Here is a 24,509-nt window from a genome sequence, read left to right on the forward strand (position 1 = left end):
TGTTATTGTTATTCAGTGCGTTTTTGACCCTGACTTCCGTTTTTGCCTTCTTATAACCAGAACACGGACATTATGGAGAGCTTGCAGAGAGTTTCCAAGTTTTACTGGGAACTCAGCAGTTTAGAAACAGTATGTTGAAACATTTGGACTAAATAATGAATTACACCATGCATCACACCATCCGTTTGTCCCTGGTGCCTCATGCTTTCTGTGTGTTTTGCTGCCAAATGCTATCTTTTAAGCGACCTGTTGGAAAAGCAATTATCTGGGTGAGCTATCCATGCAGAGAGGCAGGCTGCTGACTGAGTTTGATAGCTGGCGAAATCAATACAAACATTTCCCGTTCCAGAGGCAACTTTCTTATGACTGAGCATCCAAACCAATGTTGACATTTAGAGTGACATTCAATTTAATTGCATACCAGGAGAGTTCTTTTCATGTAGTTCTGACTTGATGAGATCCACTCCAAATTATCACAGACATAAATAGGTTTACTGTGCATTTCTTCTTCTCCTCCTTCTCATTCTTCTTTTTTTCCATTATACTGTACTATGCCAAACAGTATTTTTGTTTTTGCCTGCATCATTTTGTAGGTTTATAGTAATGTTTTGTCTGCATCATCTTTTATTTTTTATTTAGTCGTCATGCCAATTGATTCCTCCCCACACTCATTGCTTGGTGTTGTATATCCGACTGACTCACCAGGCGAGCCACCGGGAGGACTATGTGTCGTGACAATTATCACCCTTCCTTCGAACCCCCAGCCCAGACTCTGTCTGCATCATCTTTTAGGTTTGTTTTGTATGCGTACAGACACTGACTGACATTGGTTTACAACAATGGAAAAGACTTGAAATGATTCAAAGCACTGTGAACCAAGGATGTCCAGCACCCCAGCTCTCTGCCCACTCACCATAGAAGCAATATGGTGTCTTTCTTCAAGAGATTTTCGGTGGCAGAGGTCAAGACCAAGAAGAAGTTCTTATATGCGTAAGCTGTATCCGTATCTATGCTGTATGACACATTTTGTGTTGGGCAGTGACACGCTAGTAAAATATTACTGTAGCCTAATATTATTACTTTACCCAGTAATGTAACTTATTATTAGAGCTGCCAAAACAGTAATAACAATTTCAAAGGAGTTTTATTGGCATGATAAATAACACTAGAATCGTTTTTACATTTTTCCTTTCTTCTTCTTTCGTGTATCATCGTCCTTGATGATTGGTTGACGACATTTTTATTTCAAAAGATTTCTTGTTACTTAGGGGAGGCCATGGGGCTTGCTGTCGTCTTCTCACTCTTCTCACCCTTGCTGACGTCGGCTTAGTCAGGGTTTGAACCACTCAACCTTCCGCACGAAGGGCATATGCACTAACCGCTAGTCAAGGGGATTACTCTATAAAGTTTGTGGGACTGCTTCCTCATGTTGCTAAAAGTTACTCTATAAAATTATGTTTTTGCATTTCCCATTCAGGTCATGCCAATGGGGCTAATGCTGCTTCCTCATTGGCTAAAGGTTTCTCTGTAAAGTTAGGAGAGAACAATAGTTTGATGCCTACTGTATATATCAACCCCACTAATTAGGTTTATTATAATGCTGCGTTGTCTGTAGAACCTATAGAGATTCTGGCATTTGCGGCCTGAACACCTTCATCGCTAAGCCGATCTGACTGATAAGCCCATATATAGAGATCTCTGTATCTGTCAGTCCTTGTCCCTTTTTTGCCCATGTATGAAAATCCCAGATGTCATCAGTCTATGCATGTATGGCATGCTGATATTCTCATACAGTATGCGCATATCAGCATGTGTCACCTGTATCCGTCAGTCCCTTTATGCCCATACATATATGGAGCTGAATGATTTGTTTACACCTGATGCCTTGAAGACACATTGAGGTTGGACAACACACTCCATATCTGGGCGTAGCTGCATTGGGAACTCCTTATATGGTTATGGCTGAGTCATGTTGACATGACAGAGGTCTGCCCTACATTTTAATTTAGGAGGTGCCATCACACAAGTACTGCAGGTCTAGGTTCTGTCGCAGATCCATGATCCTCTGTATGTGGCTCTAAGACGAAGCCATGTACACATGCATACTCTACACTTGGAAGTAGGCTATTGTAAGTTTGTCAAAGAGCCATTGTAAACTTTGTGCGGGCAGCAGCATCTAGCATCTAACCGATCTCTAAAGCCAAATTTATACTTCACCATGTGACGGATCGCTCACCGACAATAGCCAATCTACAAGCTCACAACATGTGGACGTGGCACATTTGAGCATTTAGCTCTGCTGTTTGGTTGATTTTTGAAGGATATTTATGGTTCCAAAATGGAACAATAAAAAGAAAAATCAAACCTCAGTTCGAAGTAGAGCTGTGAATTTGAGCAGCTATTCAGGGCCAGTCCACGACACACAAAGCTAAATGGTGGTAGTGCTTCACTGCTCCAAAAACAGTACAAAAATAAAAGTAATATAGTAAATATAATATGTAAATATAATATATTACTCTTGATACAAAGATAAGTAAATAATATAATATTACTTTAAAAAGTAGTAGATAATAATGAATAAATAATTAAAGTAAACAATTATTTTCCCTAAGTAATATTGCCTAACACAGGACACATGTGTGATATGCTATTGTAATAAACCTCGTCTCATCTCAGGTATGACCAATGTAAAGATAACCTTAATTTGGCCCCTGTCTATCTTCACCTCCGGCAGCCCCAGCAGTAAGTGCAAGACACATAGCTCAGCTGGGCTTCTCTCTGTAACGTTGACTGAGCTCTGCTCTCCAGACACGAATGTCACTTTACTCAGCACACAGCTTAGTGTCCCTTCCCCCAAACAATCATGTCCAGCCGCGAAGGATCAGCTCTCAGTCTCTTGGTCACCATCAGGTCACGTATGTGCCATCAGTCTGTGATTGACACCCATTGCGTCCAACGCACCCATAGGCTAACCTATATAGCGTTAGAAGGAGTTCTACTCCTTCTAACGCTATGGGACTGATGACCGGCTTGCACTCTCACCCACGCACGGTAGCAGGCACGTGCACACGTCTGTAAAAAAGTACCCTCTCCAGACCATGAATGCCGTTTTGGTGAAAGAAATGCAAATGCCCTCTTTCCATGCCATACCTGAAGGCAGCATTCAAGAGAATTGCCTTGTCCAAACTCTCCTGAACTTGAATGCAGCATCTTGTGTTGAAAGAATTGCCCTCTCTGTTTAGAAATCCATGCCGTACGCCACATCTTCAGTATTGACTTGATTATGCTAAGTTCAGTGCAGGCACTGAAAAAAAGCTCGGAGCTTGGAGGTCTGCTATTTTCGATATTTTCACCAAAAGTCCCTTTTCGAAATCTCAGCCCCTGCCTCTCTAACATTCTCTGCAGTCCCTGCAAGGTAGCCTGAGCTGCTCAGCCTCTCGTCTTTTGAAAATAATAAAAACTTTCGCTATACTCATCAAAACAAATACGGTTTTAAGATGTTGAAAGACCACTTTCCTTAGTGGGAATTTGGAACACTCTCACACTTTTGCCAGTGTGCCAGTGATCACCCTCCCCTGTGCCAATGTTGGCACCCGTTCCTAAGGTTGCCTACCCCATACCATCACAAGTACACACCACCCCACAGACAGAAACATACACGTACAGTACCACCAATGCGATAAATTTCGCCTGTACATTATTTCCTGAAGAAGTAATGTAGTGCAAAAGGAAATGTGTATATCTGTGAGATTATTTAACATTTACAAAAGTCCTGTACAACGGATGTCTCATTTCATTATTTCAGGAAGGTCAGTTTAAAACTGAAAGCTAAGCCAGAGGGAGACTGCATAATGTTCAAGTGCTATAATGGCTGGGGCCCATTGTCGGCTCCAAGTCATATAATACTGTAGAGGTAGCACTGACTGAATTGCTGTAATGATGACGGACCTTATTATGCCTGATAGAAGTAGAACCCAGCTCTAATAATGTTACAAACTGTTTCTCTCTTACTGTTCAGTCATGCCCCAGGGTCATAAGTGACATTTTGCTACTGCTGACTGCTTACCACATAGACATATACTGTATGCACTATGCACACAACACCCGGGACTGTTCTCATTTGTCAATTTGCTCCTCTGTTAAGGTATTATTCTCTTGTAGTAGAATATCCAATATGACAACACACTCGATATTATGACACTTTTAGTTTTACTCAATATATTCACTTTTGTATACCTTTATGTATTATATATATCTGTATACCCATATATATCTGTATACCCATATCGGCTTTATATCATTTCTTCAAGAGCAATGCACCAAGTAAGTTTCCTTGTTCAGCGCTGTGTGTGAAGTTACTTTGCCAATACATTCTGATTCTGGTAAAATATTTGAGATCCATCATCTAGAAGTAAACATAAAGTGGAAGGATTTGCCAGAATATACCGTACAGAATATACAACTAAGATGCAACCTGTCCTTAACTAATGAGATCCAGACAGCACCCTACAGTGAATGATGACTGAGAACAAGCAGTAGTAATAAAACAAAGGGCATGGATGTAGAAGGCATTCTATTCTATAAATCTGTATAACCAGTTATTGGAGGGGAAATGGGCTGTTAAAGGAAATTGGTGCTGAAGGAGATTGATGCTGTCTATTTTTTCACTAACCTCGCATCACCAGTCTTTCCACCTCGGAGGACATTTTCACATATTCCTTTTACTTTGTCAATGATGAGAACCAAAAGAATAACAAATATGACATCCAGTCTGATCCAGAACCCAATTGTTCACTGTCACTGTCAATGAATTATTCATAATGGCAAATTAAGATGCACCAAATTCAATAAGAAGACAGGTAATGTACAGTGATTTATATAACACTCTAAAACGGAGACAAGAATATGAAATACAAAGATAAAATATTCCAGCCAAGAGCAAAAACATCTACAGCGGGCAATTGGCAGTGAAGGCCAGTGAGCTCAGCAATGATCACTTGAGACTTACATTGCACTGTTCTTAAAAGACATCAAGTGTGTATTACTGATGCTGAGAGCATTTAAGAGCATTGAATTCCCAAAACACTACTGGTCCAGGGTTTATTCACAATCCATGGACATGTAATTGCTCAATGCAGTGAAAGCAGGAGTCAGAATGCTCTTGACACATGGCCTTTGTCTGTAACTGAAGCTCCATGCTGTTATCTGAATCAGCCTAGAGGACAATGACTGTATTTGTCTATCTGACAGTTCAATTTTCCAGGTACTAGCAAGGCAATGTGAAGAACACTATGGGGAAACTCCAACCGCTTTAATTATTCATTTCAGGGGAAATGTCAGTAGGTGTTTCTTTTGTGTATTTTCTCGACTACAGTTCACTGGCCATTTTATTTGCGACAGTATGTGCATGTCAAGAACACAACGATAATGGATTCCAATCATCTCAGACTGAGCCCACCAGGGTCATTTTGTCGTTCAGATATATAGCTCAAAGTGCTTTACAGTGTTGATAAATAAAAAGCAGGGGCATCACTGAGAGTATACTGACAGACCACATCACTGCCTGCTATGGAAGATGTTTCACACACAAATGTAAGGTCCCCCAAAGAGGATGGTCAGAAGAGAATAGCATGCCACCAGGACTGAACTCCTATAATTAGCTGGGTGAAAGCCCAGAGGATCAACAAAGATCCCAGTCACCCCAGTGATCCCAGTCACCCCAAAGCACCATCAAAGGACGTGGTCATTGACCATGTCCTCGACAAAGGTTATATTGCATAAGACGTGGATTACTATCTGTGGGGTAGTGGGTACTCTTGTTTGGTGATTCTGCACATTAATGAGAATGCACGTACCTTCACATGGTATTGGTGGTAGGCTCCTGGCGTGTGAACTGTAGTTTGTGTTTGGGGACTACGGACGAAAATGTGCATCTTGCTAAATCCGGTGTATTTACATTGCTTCATGTAATGTTCATATGCATTGTAAACAAATAAACGAAATAAACAAATAAATTAAATTAAATGTAAGGTAGGTCACACACTCCCCAAACTATCAAGCACACAATTGCCCTATCACATATAAAGGACTCCTCTCTGTACAAATAGAAAACAAAAAGGTGATATATTAACTGTAAACCATATGCAATTTCATCATAGACGTTTAAAAAGAAGAATGTAACAAAATTCGGAAAACTAGACCTATAGCCATGTGCACTTGGCTGGGTTAACATAATATGAATACATTGTCATGAACACACATTGTCATGAATTGTCATGTCACACACACAAAAACAAATGTATTTAACTAATAACCAATTATACATAACCTACCGGTATACAATTATGTTAGTGTCAGTACGAGTGCATGGATGTGTGAAAATCTATGTGGAGGTGTACAAACAAACATAACCTAGCTGTCACCTGGTAGGAGAAAGACTGACTCTGGCCAACCTACTTTAATATGCACCATAAAATGACTGGAGGCAGGTGCGCCTATACGGTGCACCCCATCCCCGGACACACCTCTTAGGCCAGCAGCCTCCCACATGGGAACAGAAAAGACAAAGGGCCGATTCTGATTGTAAATCATATTTGTGCTTATTTATTGTGATGACCCCATCCATTCTGCTTGTGACCATCTTTGTTTAAGGGTCCGATTCATTCCACATTTAGAGCTGAATTTTGTTTCGGTTCGGGGAGTCACAAAATCTCTGTGGCACCGAACAGCCAAATTAATGCCGTTCACCCGCCCCGAAATTGCAAGTGTGGTTGCACTGACGCGAGTCGTGAGGAATCGACTGGTAAATTAATTCTGTCTTAATAGGCATTTATATTAGATATTGTGAGATCAAGTGAAGCATGACCAATCCTGTCTGATTGTACACTATATTGTCCAAGATATCTGCATGGCCATACAACCCAGATAACTTCAGTCAAAAGCTTAACATGTAGTGAAGCTTAAAGGTTAAAGGACCACCTCACCTCTCAACCAGATCTTATTTTATTGTTGTTTGGGACACGATCAACACAATCCTGAGTTAGTTAGTATTTCAGCATGCAACTGGTCTTATGATGTCCCAGAGGTGAGGTGGTCCTTTAAGAAAAAGCAGGATCACTTTGCCGGCAAAATATTCTCTAAAACTAGAAAGGTGCAATTCTGGGAAATTGCAGGTTTAGCTCAATTCTGGGAAATTGCAGGTTTAGCTGAACAAAAAAGGTTAACTGAAAACAGTTTTACCTTAGGTGACATAGAGGTTCTCAGACCTATAGAACAATAGTCTGGTTGCCTATGTGACAAACTCAAATTATGCAACCAATGGTAAAAGGGCAAGGATAACACAAAAAGCACTGAGGGCATGTTTCCATTGTTGTCCATACATCCCAGTAGTCCATGTGCAAACAGGAGTCGAACAGGAGTCATTAATCAAAGAGCAGTATGGGGGCTTGGTGGTGCATGAGGCTATAGTGTACAAAACCTTGACCAAGTTGCTCTAAATACCAGGGGACGAGGAGTATGTATGTATCTGAAAATAGTGTATTTTAGATAGAGTATTTTTTATGGCCCCAAACATGAACTTGATCTTTCTTTCTTTCTTTCTTTCTTTCTTTCTTTCTTTCTTTCTTTCTTTCTTTCTTTCTTTCTTTCACCATATGAAGCACCAGAATACAGGGAAGCAATATTATGATAGCATCGTAGGAAGCATCCATAGGAAGCACCATAGATACAGGGAGGCACCATAGATGATAGACAAGCATCATAAGAAGCACCACGGATGACAGGGAAGCACCATAATGGCCATATATGGAGATATCTGTATCTGTCAGTCCTTGTCTGTTTTGTGCCCATGTATGGAGCTGACTGATTTGTTTGCGCCTGATAACATGACAAAATAACGAGGTCAGACAACACTCTACATATTTTGGCGTAGCTGCATTTGGAACTTCTTATATGGTTTTGAGTGTGAAAAAAAACTGAGCTTTCAACATTCAGAGTTTTTTCTGTAATCTGTCGTTTTTTGAATGATTAGGCTCAGAAAAGTGAGATTCATCGTCCATCGTTGTAACACCTTTGCTGTATCACCAGAGTTTTTCAACATTACATCACTGCACCATATACATACAATGAGGGGAGTGTCAGGGCTTTGGGGGGGCGGAGCAGAGCTGATGATTGACATGAGCCAGACCATGAAAGTCTCTGAACTACGCCATCTCGTATATTATCTTTGCAACTCAAAAGGCCACAGAACACAGAGAGAAAAAAAACTGCCATGGCTCCCTGGATTGGAGTTTTAACATTTTAATACATACTTTAAGGACCAGGACAAAGACTTTTATGATTGGTAAAAACAGCATGTCATAACTCCTTTAATATTAGAAGAGAAGATGAGAAGCGATGGATGAATTAAAAGTAAAATCATGCATTTCTTTCCTAAACAATTACTGTATGTCATAGCATTAACATGTAGCTGCAGAAGTCCTAATTATGCATTAAACTAGATTTGAAATATTACAAATGTTCAGATCATTCTGAACTAGATTTGACATTTATGAAAGACCAATGCATTAGGCCCTTGTAATGCTCAGCAATTAAAGAAATTGCTCTGCCAAACAGAGTGTGCAACATCATTGAAGGTCACCTGTCATGCTGTCAGATGATCTGCATTGGAGGTTGCCTGATATCCTATATCGAAGCAAAGTGGTGTCTAGCTCTGTCCATGATCCAAGAATCTGTCAAGCATCATCACTGGCACAGAGGTTTGCCCAGGGCAAGAGAACATTGTAACTACTACCCATTTTTTTTTGTTTTTTTCGTTTTTTTGTAACTTTTGAGTACAGAAATAAAGTACGGAAATATGAAAAGAAAAGACAAGACAAGACAAAATGTGCATAAATATGTGTGTGTGTGTGTGTGTGTGTGTGTGTGTGTGTGTGTGTGTGTGTGTGTGTGTGTGTGTGTGTGTGTGTGTGTGTGTGTGTGTGTGTGTGTGCATGCATGCGGGTACGTGTGTGTGTGTGTGTGTGTGTGTGTGTGTGTGTGTGTGTGTGTGTGTGTGTGTATGCATGCGGGTATGTGTGTGTGTGTGTGTGTGTGTGTGTGTGTGTGTGTGTGTGTGTGTGTGTGTGCGTGTGCGTGTGTGTGTGTGCGTGCGTGTGTGCATGCGTGCGTACGTGCATGCGTGCGTACGTGCATGCGTGCGTGTGTGTGTGCTCCACCAGAGAAACGGTGAGGTGCACACATTATAATTTTACAAGCTATAATTTTACATACCATAAGTCCATAAGTGCACCCACTCGAAAGCAGCTAAATCAATGAAAGTGAGTGGCACTTGCTCTACAAGAAATGTTATCCATCTTTAAGGCATGCTCATGCATGTGGATTACCATATGGGAAACAGCACTAATAATAACCAGGATAGCAGAGCATTCAGCACATTGCAGAAGAATTCAGAGAAGAGGTGATTAAAATAAGTTCTTACTTCCACTCTCCACAGAGGTCTGAGTTTCTTTACACACTGACCATATCTGTCAAAATAAACATTATGATTTTACAACAAAAACAACTGATGCAATTTTCTCCTGATTGTGATTTGTTCAAGCACTTTTTATAGAAGGAACTAAGATCCCATGTATGGACATTATTTAATTTAGCTTCTCCTCTAATCTAATAATGAAGATATAGGCAGTGATTCTGATATACAGAATGATGAATCTGATAGCCTAGACTAGGCTATATGTTTGATTTATTTAAACATGATTCAGAACAAGAGAGAACTGTTTGATAAAAAAGTTAGACACTTTTCTTGTTGTCTCCACCAGGCCGAAGGCTATATGTTTTGCCCCTTGTCTGTCTATCCGTCCATCCGTCCGTCCGTCCTTCTGTCCGTGAACCGCTAATCTCCAGCACCGTTGGTCCGATCATGTGAAACTGCAGTTTCACATGATCTCTGGATGCCGATCACATTGGCCTGTTATAGCTAGGGTTTGGTATTGTCACCGATAATTGTAATGGTATCGATCGCATGACGTCGATACTATCGAGTATTGGTTCACGCAAAAACAAACGATACCTCGTTTCGATACTTTTGAACACAACCCTGACCGGTCGCATCTGTAACAGTTGGGCTACTGAAAGTTTAATGACTGCTATAGGCTACACTCGTTACTGTGAAAATAGCCGACAATAGCCTATAATGTTTATTATTATGATGATTATCCAACGTCTATACTCTCCGCTCCACCACACTGTCTGATCATCATCATCATCATCATCATCATCATCATCATCATCACCTCTGCTCTCCATCTCTCCCGCAGCAGCGAGAGTGAAGTCCCCACTCTTTCTGTGTAGTATTCTATTGTAGACAAACACTATAGTTATACATAGCCAACTACTCTACTACTAGGCCTACTTGACATGAAAATGGCTGAATAACTTAATAACCTATTGTGGTGTGTAAAATAGTAGAGAAAGAAAAATAATAAGTATTATAAATAAAAAGTATCGAAAATGGCATCCAAAAAGGTATCGTATCGATTCCCAGGTATCGAAAAAGGTATCGTATCGATTCAAAGGTGAACGATACTCATCCCTAGTTATAGCGCCACGAGGAAGGTCATGTGACTATAAGAGATCTGTCAGATTTTTCACATTCTATCCTGATTAGCTCATTGGCTTCCAAAGTTTACAGTTGTCCGTTTTGAACAAAATGCCTCGATTGAAGTATGATTGCCGTGAAACTTTGCACACACATTCTCACTATGCCGAGCCAATCAGCCAAAGCTATGGGGAAACAGAAAATGGGCATCGAAACAGAAAATGGGTATCTATTAGGGGTGTAACGATATAGTAACTGTATCGAAATATCGTTTTTAACTAAAAAGATCGAAGTATATCGAAATGAAAACAGCTAAAATCGAATCGTTTTATTTTGTATCGTATCGAATCGGCAGTGCAAAGAATCGATTGTATCGATACTACCTACTTGTGCATTGTATTTAGTATTTTTAAGAAGAAAAAATGAAAAGGAGGAGTTTCATTACTTTTCCTTTCCATTTAGCTACACTGGTCTATCGATAAATGTGTGTAATCTCTGGGTTCATGTCAAGGTGCAGGTTTGTCAATATACAATGTCCATGTATTTGGCAGATAATCACTGTGTTTACTTATTTATATCCATAATAATGCATGTTTCCCTTAATAACCTGCACTATCCACACCTTTCATACAGATTTAATTTATTTTCTAAATAGTTACTATATCGATGTTAAATCATTAAATCGAATCGTATCGTATCGCCATGCATGAACCAATATCGTCCATGTATCGTATCGTCAACCATGTATCGTGATATGTATCGAATCGCTATTAAAATGTATCGTTACACCCCTAGTATCTATGCAACCTTATGGGAAACCTGGGACTACTTTTAAGCACATAGAGCATGTTAGTCTATATCTTTTTGACCACTAGATGGTGGCACAACGTCACTTTATTTGGACAGAATCTGCCAATCTCCACTTTGTTGCATTTCCCTATATCCAAATATGGATGTCATAAAAACAGAAATGTAATATAGCACTTTTTTTGAGCGGTGGTCACAACGCTCCTATACGTGGCCGTGTGTGTGGGTCTGTCTGTCTGTCTGTTTGTCTGTCTGTCTGTATGTCTCCGTGTCCGTAGCCTGGCCCTGCAGTAACCTTTTCTGACCACACATGTTAAGGGAGGGGCGCTGTTGCACACACACACACACACACACACACACACACACACACACACACACACACACACACACACACACACACACACACACACACACCACCGCTCAGTTCACACGAGTGTGATTTTTTACATTATGATAGGCTACTTGGAAACAATTTGGGGTATGAATACTAGAACCAGAATATCACGCTGCTGTTAATCTAACAGCCTCTCTCTGGTGAGCATTCATTCATTAGCAACAACAAAATAAATAGCCTACATTAATTGAGATCCACACTTAGGACTGAGGTCTAACATTTAAATTGTTTTGAGAACAGAATAAGGGTAACCGTGAGATGGGAAATAGATCAGTGGTTCTCAACAGTGTTTGAGCTCTCGACCACTAGCACATTTCAGTTAAATGACTGTTGAGGGCTTGATAGTATATTTGCGGCGCATAATATTGTGCAACATATCAAGCCCTTTAAAGGAGTAGTTCACCCCCAAAATGAAAATGTTTCTATTGATTACTCATGCAATGGAGACTAATATTAAATAATATTTTTTATTTTTCCTAAGACAATAATTTGATTACAATAAATGTATCCCCATTGATTTGTCATTGTCATTTTGGGTTGGGGGTGAACTACTCCTTTAATTTCAAGCTTCCCCCAACACCTCAGGTATTAATCAAAACATAATTTGAATGTATGACATATTTAAATACATTTAAAACATTTCCCAATTGACCACCTGCAGGCCTCATTATACCATGGTCTGCTAGTATAGTCTATGGACCAGTAGCCTCAGAAACACAGACTTTTATTTTGGCGATAGGTGAACCAGTGGTGGAGAAACAATGGGATGCATTGACATGGAATGCATATCAAGGGTTTCCAAAATAACTACTCTTAGCCCATATCCCCCACACAACACAAAAGTGGTCCCCGGGATTCTTAATCAGGGTGGTGGTCCCTGCATTCACAATCAGTTGAAAACCATGAATGTTGTAAGGGGCCCAACATAATCATCAGGTTTTATGATTATACTTGGAGAAAGATTTTCATTTTTTCAAGTGCACAGAAAGTGTTAAATGTGTTATGCTTTTATGTGGCCACACCCATCTGTTCATTAAGTATAATTATTACCCGGCTTGGTTGAATGCTTGATTCTGATTGGTCGAGCGCTGAAATCAGTGGTGAATTATAGGCGTATAATGACAGCTTCGCTCTATAATTCACCGCTGCTCATCAACGGCTCAGAGCACCTGCTGCAGTCAGGATGCACTGTGTGAATTTAGTACCGTATCCAACATGTCAGCCATGTAAACAAACACACAGCGTAATTTACAACAAAGCATTGCTCTCAAGAATGTTTTTAAAAACATTTGACTTCCTTGTTTTCCAAGGCGACCTGTGGGGGGACGCCCAGCGCAACACTTGAGGAACACTTTCAGCCGTCCGTATACAAGGAAATACTTCATTTTGTTTTTAGTTTCGAGTCAAATTATTAATTGTATTTATTAGCCGGGTAATAAGTGCTAAAGGTCTTGCTGCTCGATCATTATGGCGTATATGGACACGACGGGCTGATAATTCCCCGCGGCAGCAAGACCTTATCGCATACCTGGTTGTCAGGTGGGTGGTGACCCACAAGCAAGTGAAACATGATTTTCTGATCCAATAAGTGGGCGGCTGGACACACCTGAATATTTCAGGTTGAACCGGACGAGCGTTAATTGCAACATCAGATAAGACAAGGAACACATCTGAAAAGACATTCCAGTGACGTTCAAGGTCTTTAGGTTTTATCATGAGAATGAGGAAGCTGTAATGAGGTAAATGTTTCAGTCCAGTTCAACAGTGTTGGAGACCACTATTGTTTGCTTGTGACATGTACCGTTTGAGGACACTAAATATCCATTCTATGTTGACCTTCAACCAGTGGTGTCAGTTCAGAAATAGCTAAGGTATGGCAACATGACTAGTGTCTTGAACGCGCGTGGAGAATATAATTATAATACCTTGTTGAAGTGACCATTTTGTAAAACTTCGCATTTGTAGTTATTTTACTGTATTTTAACATAACCGGCCGGCACAGATAGACAAAGAGACATTCATGTATTTATATTTAAAAGTAACTTTTATTTTCCCCCCTGGACCCAGGGTATGGCAGCTGCATACCCCTGCCATACCCAATTGACGCCCCTGCTGTCAACCCCCCTGAGATGCTAGAATATCTAGCTAATTTGAACAAAAGGCATACAAATTCAAATTGCGATAAAAACTAGAAAAAAAAGAAAGAAAAAAGAAAGGGTGACGGCGACGCTGACGCAGCAAGACACACAAGAGCACCCTTAGAGGTCAGAGTAGTTCCAGTAAAAAGATATAGGCACCAAAAAAATAATAATAAAACAAATAGGTATGGTCCAGCCATTTTACTTCTCACGTGTCTCAAAACGTCCAACTGCTGTGCCGGTGTCTTCATGTCAGGACATTTCCCATTGGTTGCGGATTCAATATCAAAAGTTTGTCTTCGTCTTGCCTCCCCAAAAGATTTGCGAGCATGGCAGACGTAAAGGCGCAAAACTCCACACTGTAGCTGAGCTCAAACAGCTCCAGGTTGACGCTGAGCATCCATTCAAATACAGCAGATATGTGCTTGTACAGGTACTCCTCCTGGGCAAACAACACAGTGACTGGAGGAACCACATTTAAGGATGTATAATGACAGCTGTTGGTGCAAACCTATGCTTACTGCAGTATCTTAAGACAGTGGCTCTCAACTTCTTTGGTTGCAGCACCCCCTTATACTGATTTCTGAAGCCAAGTACCCCCTTCCCCTGACTACAGTATTTGTCTTATAAAATTGACATCAAAAGTTGAGTTCCAATGCCAATATGTTCAAATTAAAACAGCATAATGGCAAATAAACATCGCTTTCTATTCAATAACATTTGTACTAGTCAAGGTATTGATGTAATTTGATTTAACAATTTACAGATGAGCAGGCTCACACACAGACTGTCAATGTTTTGTCATTACCATAACAGTAAAGTACATATTCCCATTTTCTCCTGTACCCCCTGCAGTACCCCTGCGTACCCCCATTTGAGAAACCCGGTCTTCAGACATATACTGAACAATGAATAGATTATGGATGAAAGCTAGTCTTTATATCCCTTTATTTATAGTCTAGAACAGGGTTTCTCAAAGTGGGTGCCATGACGAGGGTTGCCTCAGAAAACTGTCATAAGATTTGGAATTTATCAATATCACTTCAGTTAAACCACTTATACTTAGTGAAACGGACTTGAGTTACAGTGTACTTGGTACGATCTTTTTTGGCCCACAGTACACCAAGTGTCTTCGCCAAAAATAGCAGCTTTACAAGCTCACAACGCGTCATGTGACGCGTTGTGAGCTTGTAGATCGGCTATTTATGGTGAATGTTCCCCACAGAATAGGGGTTTAAGTGGTTAAACGCCAAGTAAAAAAGTTATTTTCTAGAAACAGATATTCAACAGAAGTTAGGGGGAAAGATTTACATATTTTACAAAAATGTAATGTACTGTAAAGTAGCAATGTAATTCAGAGGTGCCGTGGATGAGCCAATTTCTTTTGTGAGAACCACTGGTCTAGAATGTACCTTTCCTGTACAAGTCACGCCATTAAATAACTTATTTAAATGGGCCATACAAGTAGGTGGGCAGCCTTGATGTTTTCTAGCTACTACTAACCCATTGTATTGCACAATCTCGATGACTGACGATTCATGATGGGTGTAGTCTGGGATCACTTCACTTTTCGGGTTTGTAACCAGTCTGGAGCGGAAACCACAAAACGTCATGTTGTAGTACTCAAAGGACTACAATTTGCCGGAAAGATCAAACCGGATTCAGTTTTAACCCAAAATATTCCCCTGCGCTCAAGGACATACTTTTAGGGCCTACCTAATAAAATTAGTTTTGCTTTTGAAAAGATCGTTTGGTATATGCATCTTTTAGTCCAACTGTTAGTGACTGGCAAAACTACACAAGGCTACTCAAGCATTTTAATAGGGATTGGGGAAACAAACGGAGGGAACAAATCAAAGCGACGCCGCTTCTTCTAGTGGTTTCCGCGCTTTAGGCGGAAACCAAACGGCCAGTTGTGAACAAACACCAGGCTTTCCCTAAGAAAGCCTGGTAGGCGAGGTTATGGTGGGTGGGGTGTTATACTTGACTAGCCCTAATTAAGGCTTACAGGAAGGATACAGCAGATGGTAACGACGATTTGGATTATGGTGGAGATGATTCGTAGGAGGTAGAGCCACTTCTCCCATCCTGTCAGCACACACTTGCCGGTCAGTACTGTGAGCAGGGTGGTGTAGAAACAGAAGCAGGTGAAGCTAAGAGTCGCTCCCAGGTTGTGCAGGAGGGGAAGGTAGACTTGCTGTGGAGCACAGGAGACAAGACAATCTCATTAAGACCTGGAACGCATAGATTTGAGCCACTTTAACTATTATTTTATGCTATAACTACCAAGAAATAGCAGATATACAAGTTATAATAATGTATAGCTAGCTATAATATATTTTTGAAGCGAACATTTGTGACAACTATTTGCTTCTGGGGGGTGCTTGATACTTAATATTTTGAGATGGGGGTTGGTGGCCAAATACATATACCAAATACATATATAAGAGAAAGAGATTTACAGAAGTGTGTCAAAATATTCAAAGACTTGCACAAATCTTCATGATTTTCCAAAAATAATAAAATAATAAATCTACTAGCTCGCAGCGCGGCACAGTGAACTTGTATATCTACTAAAAAAATAATGGTCAAAGTGATAATGTGTAATAATGTGTTCCAATTATTAAGTCTTAATGGGTTAACATCTGGACACCTTTTGGAGTGACCGTGGGGCTGATTTTTGCAGTCACGGATACCCTATAAAAAATGTACCAGGAAACATATTGACATACATCAAAAGGAACTTCATGCGCCTTAATCATTGTTAAAGGGATAGTTCACCAAAACATTACGTATTTTCTATCGATTACTCAGCCCATGGAGACTTGAATTCATGGATATTTCTTTAGATTTTTTGTCACATTCCTAAGCCAATAGTTTGATGACCAGCAGTGGTTCCCTATGGAGACTCAAAAGTCTCCACAAATTGTTGGCTTTGGAATGCAACACAAATAATAACAATAAAAATCCATGAATTCATGCGTCCATAGGGTGAGTAATCGTTACAAAAAAAATAATTTTGGGTCTGAAAATGCAGACTTTGATTGAATGATTGAATTTTAATAATACAAATGTAATTTCTGACAACAGGCGTCGACTAATAAGGATAACAAACAGATCATACTATGTTTCTATGTGTTACAAACTGTCATTTGGTAGCAAAGCAAACAACACAGCTAGACAGCTTCAACAATCATGGCCCTCCCAAATAGTATCATGACGTTGCCTGTGTCATTTTGAAGTAGGAATTCCTAAGCATACTTGTACTGCTGAGAGTTAAGCCCCTATCATAGTAGGCACCGCTATCCACCGCGAAGCCCGACACATCTCTCTGTTTTTACTTTCAGACAGATCAGCCGTGTGAATCAAAACAGCAACGCAGTTTCGACAATGGAACAAGGGGGGAGCGCTTGTTTTCGGTGGAGATGACGGAGGCACGCCGGCATTATATTATAAACACAATCTGATCTAGCAATCATGACATAGGATATTTATTATAATCACTAATTCACTATGAAGTGTCTTTAATTATAATTAAAGTAAAAATAGTCAAATAACAAACAAGGACAAATTGTTCTGCCCACAACCTTATCAAAACAAAATGCCTAAACTACTGTAAATGTAGGCCTATTATAACTATGATAATGGTTCTTAATTAGTCCCAATTATTAAGTATAATACTTGACCTTATAAATATAGAATGTTATGATTATGTTATGAAACATTGCATAGTCGAGCGTTGCGAGTCTGCGACAGTCGCATGAGCCGACTCAGCGCCGTTACCGGCTTATGTGCCGTCTGCCGTTATGGACAGAATAGTAAATCTTCATCCCCCCGAATTTCGGCACCTCTGCACGGTCCAGGCGAACACAACGGAGTGCTCCCTACCTCCGGTTCAGCCAATCACAAGCTTCCACTGGCGATACCGCGTTGCTGTTTTGATACACGCTGATCGGCCCATCACCCCGTTCACTGATTGGTCAATCTAGACCAGTCAGTCACACTTCACTGTGACTGACTATGATGGCCTCCGATCCACTTGTTTTCTCACTTTAGGTGGATAGCTTTACACCTAAAATTTGCGGTGATAGGCTCTTCACCTTGGACTCTGATAGAGGCTTAACACTCCAGGTGTGTCCTAGACCTAGAGTCTTTCAGCAGGCTTAATGTGAACACAACTAATTGTTTTGTATTGCGTGTCCACCATCATTATTGTAACCACATCCTCCTTATCCAAATACCGTACTAACTGTATGCGTAACATCGTTTCCTTTGCCCAGGAAATTCTAAAGGTATTAAGTAATTGAAGAGTGTCTGCCCAACATGTTATGCATCAATGCATGTACCGGTATGTCATGTGTGATGACAACGAGATGACTATGAACTGGAATATCACGTTATCGTGCATGATAGAATCTGTTGAGTCACTTGCCAGGTAACAGGCGCACAGAAAAAACGCCTATATCCTAATTGAAAAGGATCATGCTGTTCCAGCCCTTTTTAGTGTAATGACCTATCTCAATAATGTCTCTTGGGCCAAAATAGGCCTTTTTTGGCCTGTCACATGATCTTGTGACTTTAAAAAAGTTAATAAAAAGCCTAGGTCTGGAGTAATTCTGTAAATAATCTGGCCTAAATCAGGTTTTTACTATTTAGTCTTCTTATAACTGACAGACGGTGTTATTTGTATGTCAGTAGTCATAATTGTTAAACATAAACATTTTGGATGAAATGATTAAAAAAGTTTTGTATTGGATTTTTCTTTCTGTTTTCTGAAATTTTTTAAAAAAGTACTTAGGCCATTATTTTAAGAAGGTGACGGTATACTAGACGAGTAAAACTGTAAAGATTGGTGTGTATGTGGATTGGTTGTTTGAGGTCGGTGTGTATACGCTTGGAAAGGAGCCAGCTTAGGTGGTTCGGGCATCTAAAGGAGTCAGTTTAGGTGGTTCGGGCATCTAAAGGAGTCAGCTTAGGTGGTTCGGGCATCTAGTGCAGATGCCACCCGAGCGTCTCCCTAGGGAGGTCCTCAAAGCAGGTCCCACAGGACCCTGTGGCAGACCAAAGACCAGATGGAGGAAGTACATCTCCACACTGGCCTGGAGATCCCCCCGGATGAAGTGGATAATATTGCTCAGAAGAGGGAACACTGGAAATCTTTGAACTATGAGATATACTCACATTGCTGTTTCCGGCTACAAATGATCCAATAGATGCCACCACACCAAAGGCCAGCGCAAACCTGCTCAGCATCGCATGTGCAGCATTTCGCTCCAGGATGTGGGCATGGTGAAAAATACTGAACAACAGAACTAAGACATAGAATCAGAGTTAGTTTTAATCAGTGGTGGAAAAAGTACTCGCATTTTGCACTTAAGTAAAAGTATCAATACATGTAGATATACTCCATTACGAGTAGAAGTATTCAATATGTACTGAGAGAAAGTACTGCATCGGCATCATAATATACTTAAAGTATTAAAAGTAAAAGTAGGCCAGCCTACTCATTGTGCAGAATGTCCCATTTCACAGGTTCGAAATGTATAAAACAACAGTGCCCTTCTCAATCTGTTCCTGTCTGTCAGTACAGTACAGTACAGTACTGGTGTGGCTAGGCTGCGCAACAGTGCCCTCTGGTCATCCAGCGTCATTGCAGCTATTTATGCAAAACGGAACAGGTTATTTAAACGTTGAATCGATTAATCGGATAATGGCACTTTCATTTCATAGCTCACAACACGTCGCATCACACCTTGTAGATCGCCTATTTTGAAATAGGCAAGGTATAAAACAGGGCTAAAGTGGTTTATATGTATAGTTTATAATATTATTTCTGTAAGGTAACTAGTAAGTGTACAGTACAGTACATTACTGTACTTTACTTTACCTTGATGTACTGTGCTGTACCGTACTGTACCTTACTGTGCTGTGCTGTACTGTACTGTACTGTACTGTACTGTACTGTACTGTACTGTACTGTACTGTACTGGACCGTACCTTAGTGTACCTTACTGTACTTTACCTTACTGTACCGTACCGTACCGTACCGTACCGTACCGTACCGTACCGTACCGTACTGTACCTTACTGTACTGTACCTTACTGTACAAGTAAATTGTTTAAGAAGAGCTGATCCACACTGTGTGTGTGTTGTGGGATTTCTGTCTAGATCTATGAATTTTATGTGTTCTAGATCTATGTTTTTGATTCTGTGTTCTAGATCTGTTTTTGATTCTGTGTTCTAGATCTATATTTTTGAGCGGTGGTCACACCGTCTCCATAGCGTGGCCGTGTGTGTATCCGTGCGTGTGTGTGTGTCTGTCTGTCTGTGTGTCTGTAGCCTCTGGTGTATGTAGCCTGAGTACCCTGGGTGACCAGAGAGGTGCTGTTGAGTCTAGCCTGCCCTGAGCATCAATTGCAATAGCAGTGGTGGCCTGAGTGAGCAAGTATGGCTCACACTCTCACACACACACACACATGCACCCCCCCCCCCCCCCCCCCCCCGCCCCCCCAACACACACACACACACACACACACACACACACCTGGGTGAGCAACACACACGCGCACGCACACGCACACGCGCACACACACACACACACACACACACACACACACACACACACACACACACACACACACACACACACACACACACACACACACACACACACACCACCGCTCACTTCAAACTTGGGTTTGATTTTTACATTCTGTGTGTGTGTGTGTGTGTGTGTGTGTGTGTGTGTGTGTGTGTGTGTGTGTGTGCGCGCGCGTGCGTGCGCCCGCATGTGTGTGTGTGTGTGTGTGTGTGTGTGTGTGTGTGTGTGTGTGTGTGTGTGTGTGTGTGTGTGTGTTTGTGCGCGTGCGTGCGCATGTGTGTGTGCGTGCATGTGTGTGTGAGAGTGTTGAGTGTGCCTGGCCTGCTCAACAGCGCCCCTCCTTTAGTGTGTGTGGCCACTAGAGGTATTACCAGGCTACAGACATACCCACCCACATAGTCAGCCAGCAGCCAGCCAGCCAGCCAGCCAGCCAGCCAGCCACGGATATAGCTGTTTATAGGGAGACGGTTTCACCACTCCAAAACTCTTTTGAAAATAGACGTTCTACAAGCATCACGACACATTGTGAACTTGTAGATCAGATTTTAAATGGCCAAAATATAGGGCAGAAGTGGTTAGTGTGTTTTGTAATAATAACAAAATCTACAAATTAACTACAGTTTTCAAATACAGTAATTGTAGTGGAGTAAAAGTACAATATTCGCATTTAAGATTTATTGGAGTAAAGTAAAATACAGAAAGTTGGAAATACTCCAGTAAAGTGAAAAGGGGAAAAAAACTCAAACTTTTACTTACTGTAAGTACAGTACTTGAGTTAATGTACATATTAGTTACGTTACACCACTAGTTTTAATGCACATAATTCATATCATGGAGTAAAAGTAACCTATGTATTTTTGTAGAGTAGCTTTATTCTTTCACTCACAAAGGAAGGCGCCAAGGCTGATGGTGGTGGAAAAGAGGGAGTTCTCTGGTGGGTTGCTTCCACTTGTGCTGAAACCAGTAATAATTAAATAATTTATTTAAAGAAATATGCCCACGTTTCAACTCCAAGAGGAAGTGAGGTGGCAGGTGTGAAATGTTTTGGTGCTCATTTACTTCTAATTTACAGTTTGTCTAGGACCTGACTAAGATATGTATGCACTTAATTTAGGAGAGAATATCTCAACTGTTCTTGGCTAATATGACCCCAAGGAACAACTTAAGAACAGTGAGAAATTCTCTATCCAGGACGAAATACCCCAAAATTACCACGCCCAGAATTACCACAACGTCCAACATGGCTCTATCTTCTAAACCGTTGGAGCGACACATTTTCTGAGGTGCTCAAAATGTTCCGAATACCAATGTTTAAGGGATATATACATTTTTTAACATTTCTAATTTCAATATTTTTTGACAAAACAACTAAGAAACGTTGCAAATTGTCAACTTATTATTGTCCAGGGCCTCAGGGAATGTTTTTGCACTAATCAGTGTATAAGCACCAAATGTATCCCAGATGTAACCCAGGGCATGCTCTAATGATTTAGTGCCCAGAGACTCTTCTGGGTCAACATTGTGGCCAAATCCAATATAGCAACCATCTCAAAATAGTTTTAGCTACAACTATTGAACCAGATGAGCTACAAATGTTGTCCCTGAGCAAGATACTTAACCCCTAACTGCTCCCAAAAACAAAAATGTATGGAAATGCCCCTCCACAGGTCTTGAGAGCTACAGCCTCTCTGGACATTTTTAAGAACCACTTAAAAACACTACCTTTTAAACAACCATTTGTGGAATGTCTTAAATGTTGTGAAGTGCCATACAAATGAAATGTACATACATACTTACTTCACCACACTACACGTTCATAAAAGTAGTTCAACAAGCTCTGAACTGTTTGGTCCTCCGACCATTCCATGCTCCAGCAATGGTTGGTGTTTTTTTTTTTTTGCAAAACACATTTTTGGACACTGCTCCTACAGATTTTTGCCTAACATCACGCAAATTGGTACACAGTATCTCTAAAGTCATGTCATCAACATGGCCCAGATTTCCTCCAGATTGGCTACGGTTGCCTTTGTGTATGCGACCTGACGGTCGCTTATCTCCCGATTAGGGAGTCTTACTGGTATTTATTTAATTGGGTTAAAGTACTCTGCCAATTCCCATGAAAGAGTTAATATTCATCAATTTGGAATCAAAAACATTTAACATGCCACAAGTATGAATACAACTTGGAGAAAGTACATTTCATGGTTTTGATTGAGTATTTTTGCATGTAATCTCATAGCCCTATTTTTGTGGGAAATAAAGATAGATGGCCTGAAAGGTTTAATATAACCATCTGAAAGGAAATATGCTAAAGTTTCACTAATAAAGATTGTAGAATGCAGATTTGATTTGATTTCACTTGATTATTGTGCATAAAATCTAAAAAGATATTTTGTATGGGATTTTGGAGTTATCGGGCAGGGCATTAAGGGGTTAATATTCTTAAATTGTTCCTTGGGGTCATATTAGCCAAGAACAGTTGAGATATTCTCTCCTAAATTAAGTGCATACATATCTTAGCCAGGTCCTCTACTAAGTCTAATTACCTTATCGTAGGTACTCCGCAACATCCCACAGATGAATTTTGTCTGCAGTTATAAACAGGTGAGTGCCTAAAACAAAAACAAAAAAATGTTTTAAAGTAACAGCTTCCAGCCTCATCACTGGTGAAAGTCAACTATCCACTAGATTTCCCATGAAAGGAGATGGAACTCACCAGTCACTGAGGGAGCACACATGATTGTTCCTTAAAGCCAGGCCATATCTACGAGAGAAACAACAATTACAAATCATTAACACATTAAAAGCTAATATTCCAAACTAGTGTGTTTTTTCATTGGGATATTTATTATCTTACAATAAATGCGAGAAGTCTCTGCGTGTGTGTGTGTGTATATGTAATCCGCGTATCTCGAGAACCGTTCGTCCCACCGGCTTAAGATTCGACATCATAGGACTTTCACATAATGAATAACTGAGTAAGCATGTTTGGGCTCTCACAGCATATCTCCATATACTGTACAGTACATGGATCTCCATATATGAAAAATGGGTAACTGGTAGGGGTGCAGGAAAAAATTGATTCGAATTCGAATCGTGTTTCTATCTCATTTTCAAAAATAGTTTTTTTTATTAGATATTATTTATTAGATATTATGATTTTTATGATTTTCTATTATGATTTTTTTTATTACGATACATTTATTAGATATTATGTAATTATGTTGTGTTTGTACAAGTTAAAATAATGAGTGCAAGCATGAATAAATCAGACATGTTGTCTTGGATTTACCTTTGTTTGTTCACATTATTGCAATAAGTTGATAAAACCTTTACAATTATAAAAGCTACGTAAATGTACTCTGCTTTCATGCCAGCAGACTGGAGTAGATCCTGAAATATGAATTGAATAGAGAATCGTTTTGAATCGAGAATTGTTTTTAAATCAGAAAATAATCGTTTCTGAATTTGAAAGAATCGTGAAAAAAAATCGTGAATCGTGGGATACCCAAAGATTCGCAGCCCTAACTGGTCCGATATACATCTGTTGGACATCTGTATAACTTTGCATTGTAGTTATTACAATGTAGAAGGAAGATGCCATGTTATTTATCTTTTTCAAAGCTGCTGTTCTTATTTATACTCTATTGTTCCATAATTATCACAAACATACAGCATGATCGCACAAAAGTAGGCCTATACTTACACAGTCCATGTTCCAATGAAGGACACCAGCGACAGAGAGATGGGGAGGAGGGCCCAGACGACCATGTCCTGCTGGAGGAAAAACAGCAACTAAAGTCAAATATCCACATGCTGGCTGCGTTTTGAAGTCTCTGCCTGGGGAAACGCCCTCAGATGTCCTCAGGTGTAGTCACTGTGACGTATCAGTCACAGGTTATACCTGAAAGTTATTTTTACTCCGGTAGCCTAAAAGTTAATGTCACCCATAAGAAAATCACTTGTAAAGTG

The 24,509-nt window shown here is 40.2% G+C and overlaps 1 protein-coding gene across 1 annotated transcript in view; it reads right to left on the reverse strand.

Moving 5' to 3' along the window:
* The window catches only part of LOC308295501 (transmembrane protein 150A-like), a gene marked incomplete at both ends in the record, with an annotated part of 32,496 nt that extends 8,188 nt beyond the window's left edge, over positions 1-24,308 (reverse strand). Inside the window, 6 exons of the mRNA XM_080738552.1 lie at positions 14,245-14,398; positions 15,956-16,133; positions 19,118-19,248; positions 21,424-21,491; positions 23,254-23,301; positions 24,244-24,308. Of these exons, the coding sequence (XP_080594678.1) occupies positions 14,245-14,398; positions 15,956-16,133; positions 19,118-19,248; positions 21,424-21,491; positions 23,254-23,301; positions 24,244-24,308 (644 nt within the window). The remainder of the gene's footprint in view (positions 1-14,244; positions 14,399-15,955; positions 16,134-19,117; positions 19,249-21,423; positions 21,492-23,253; positions 23,302-24,243) is intronic.
* Between the last annotated feature and the right edge of the window lie 201 nt (positions 24,309-24,509).

The sequence above is a fragment of the Nannobrachium achirus genome (genome assembly GCF_963921795.1).
Source record: "Nannobrachium achirus genome assembly, chromosome: 12".
Classification (NCBI taxonomy): domain Eukaryota; kingdom Metazoa; phylum Chordata; class Actinopteri; order Myctophiformes; family Myctophidae; genus Nannobrachium; species Nannobrachium achirus.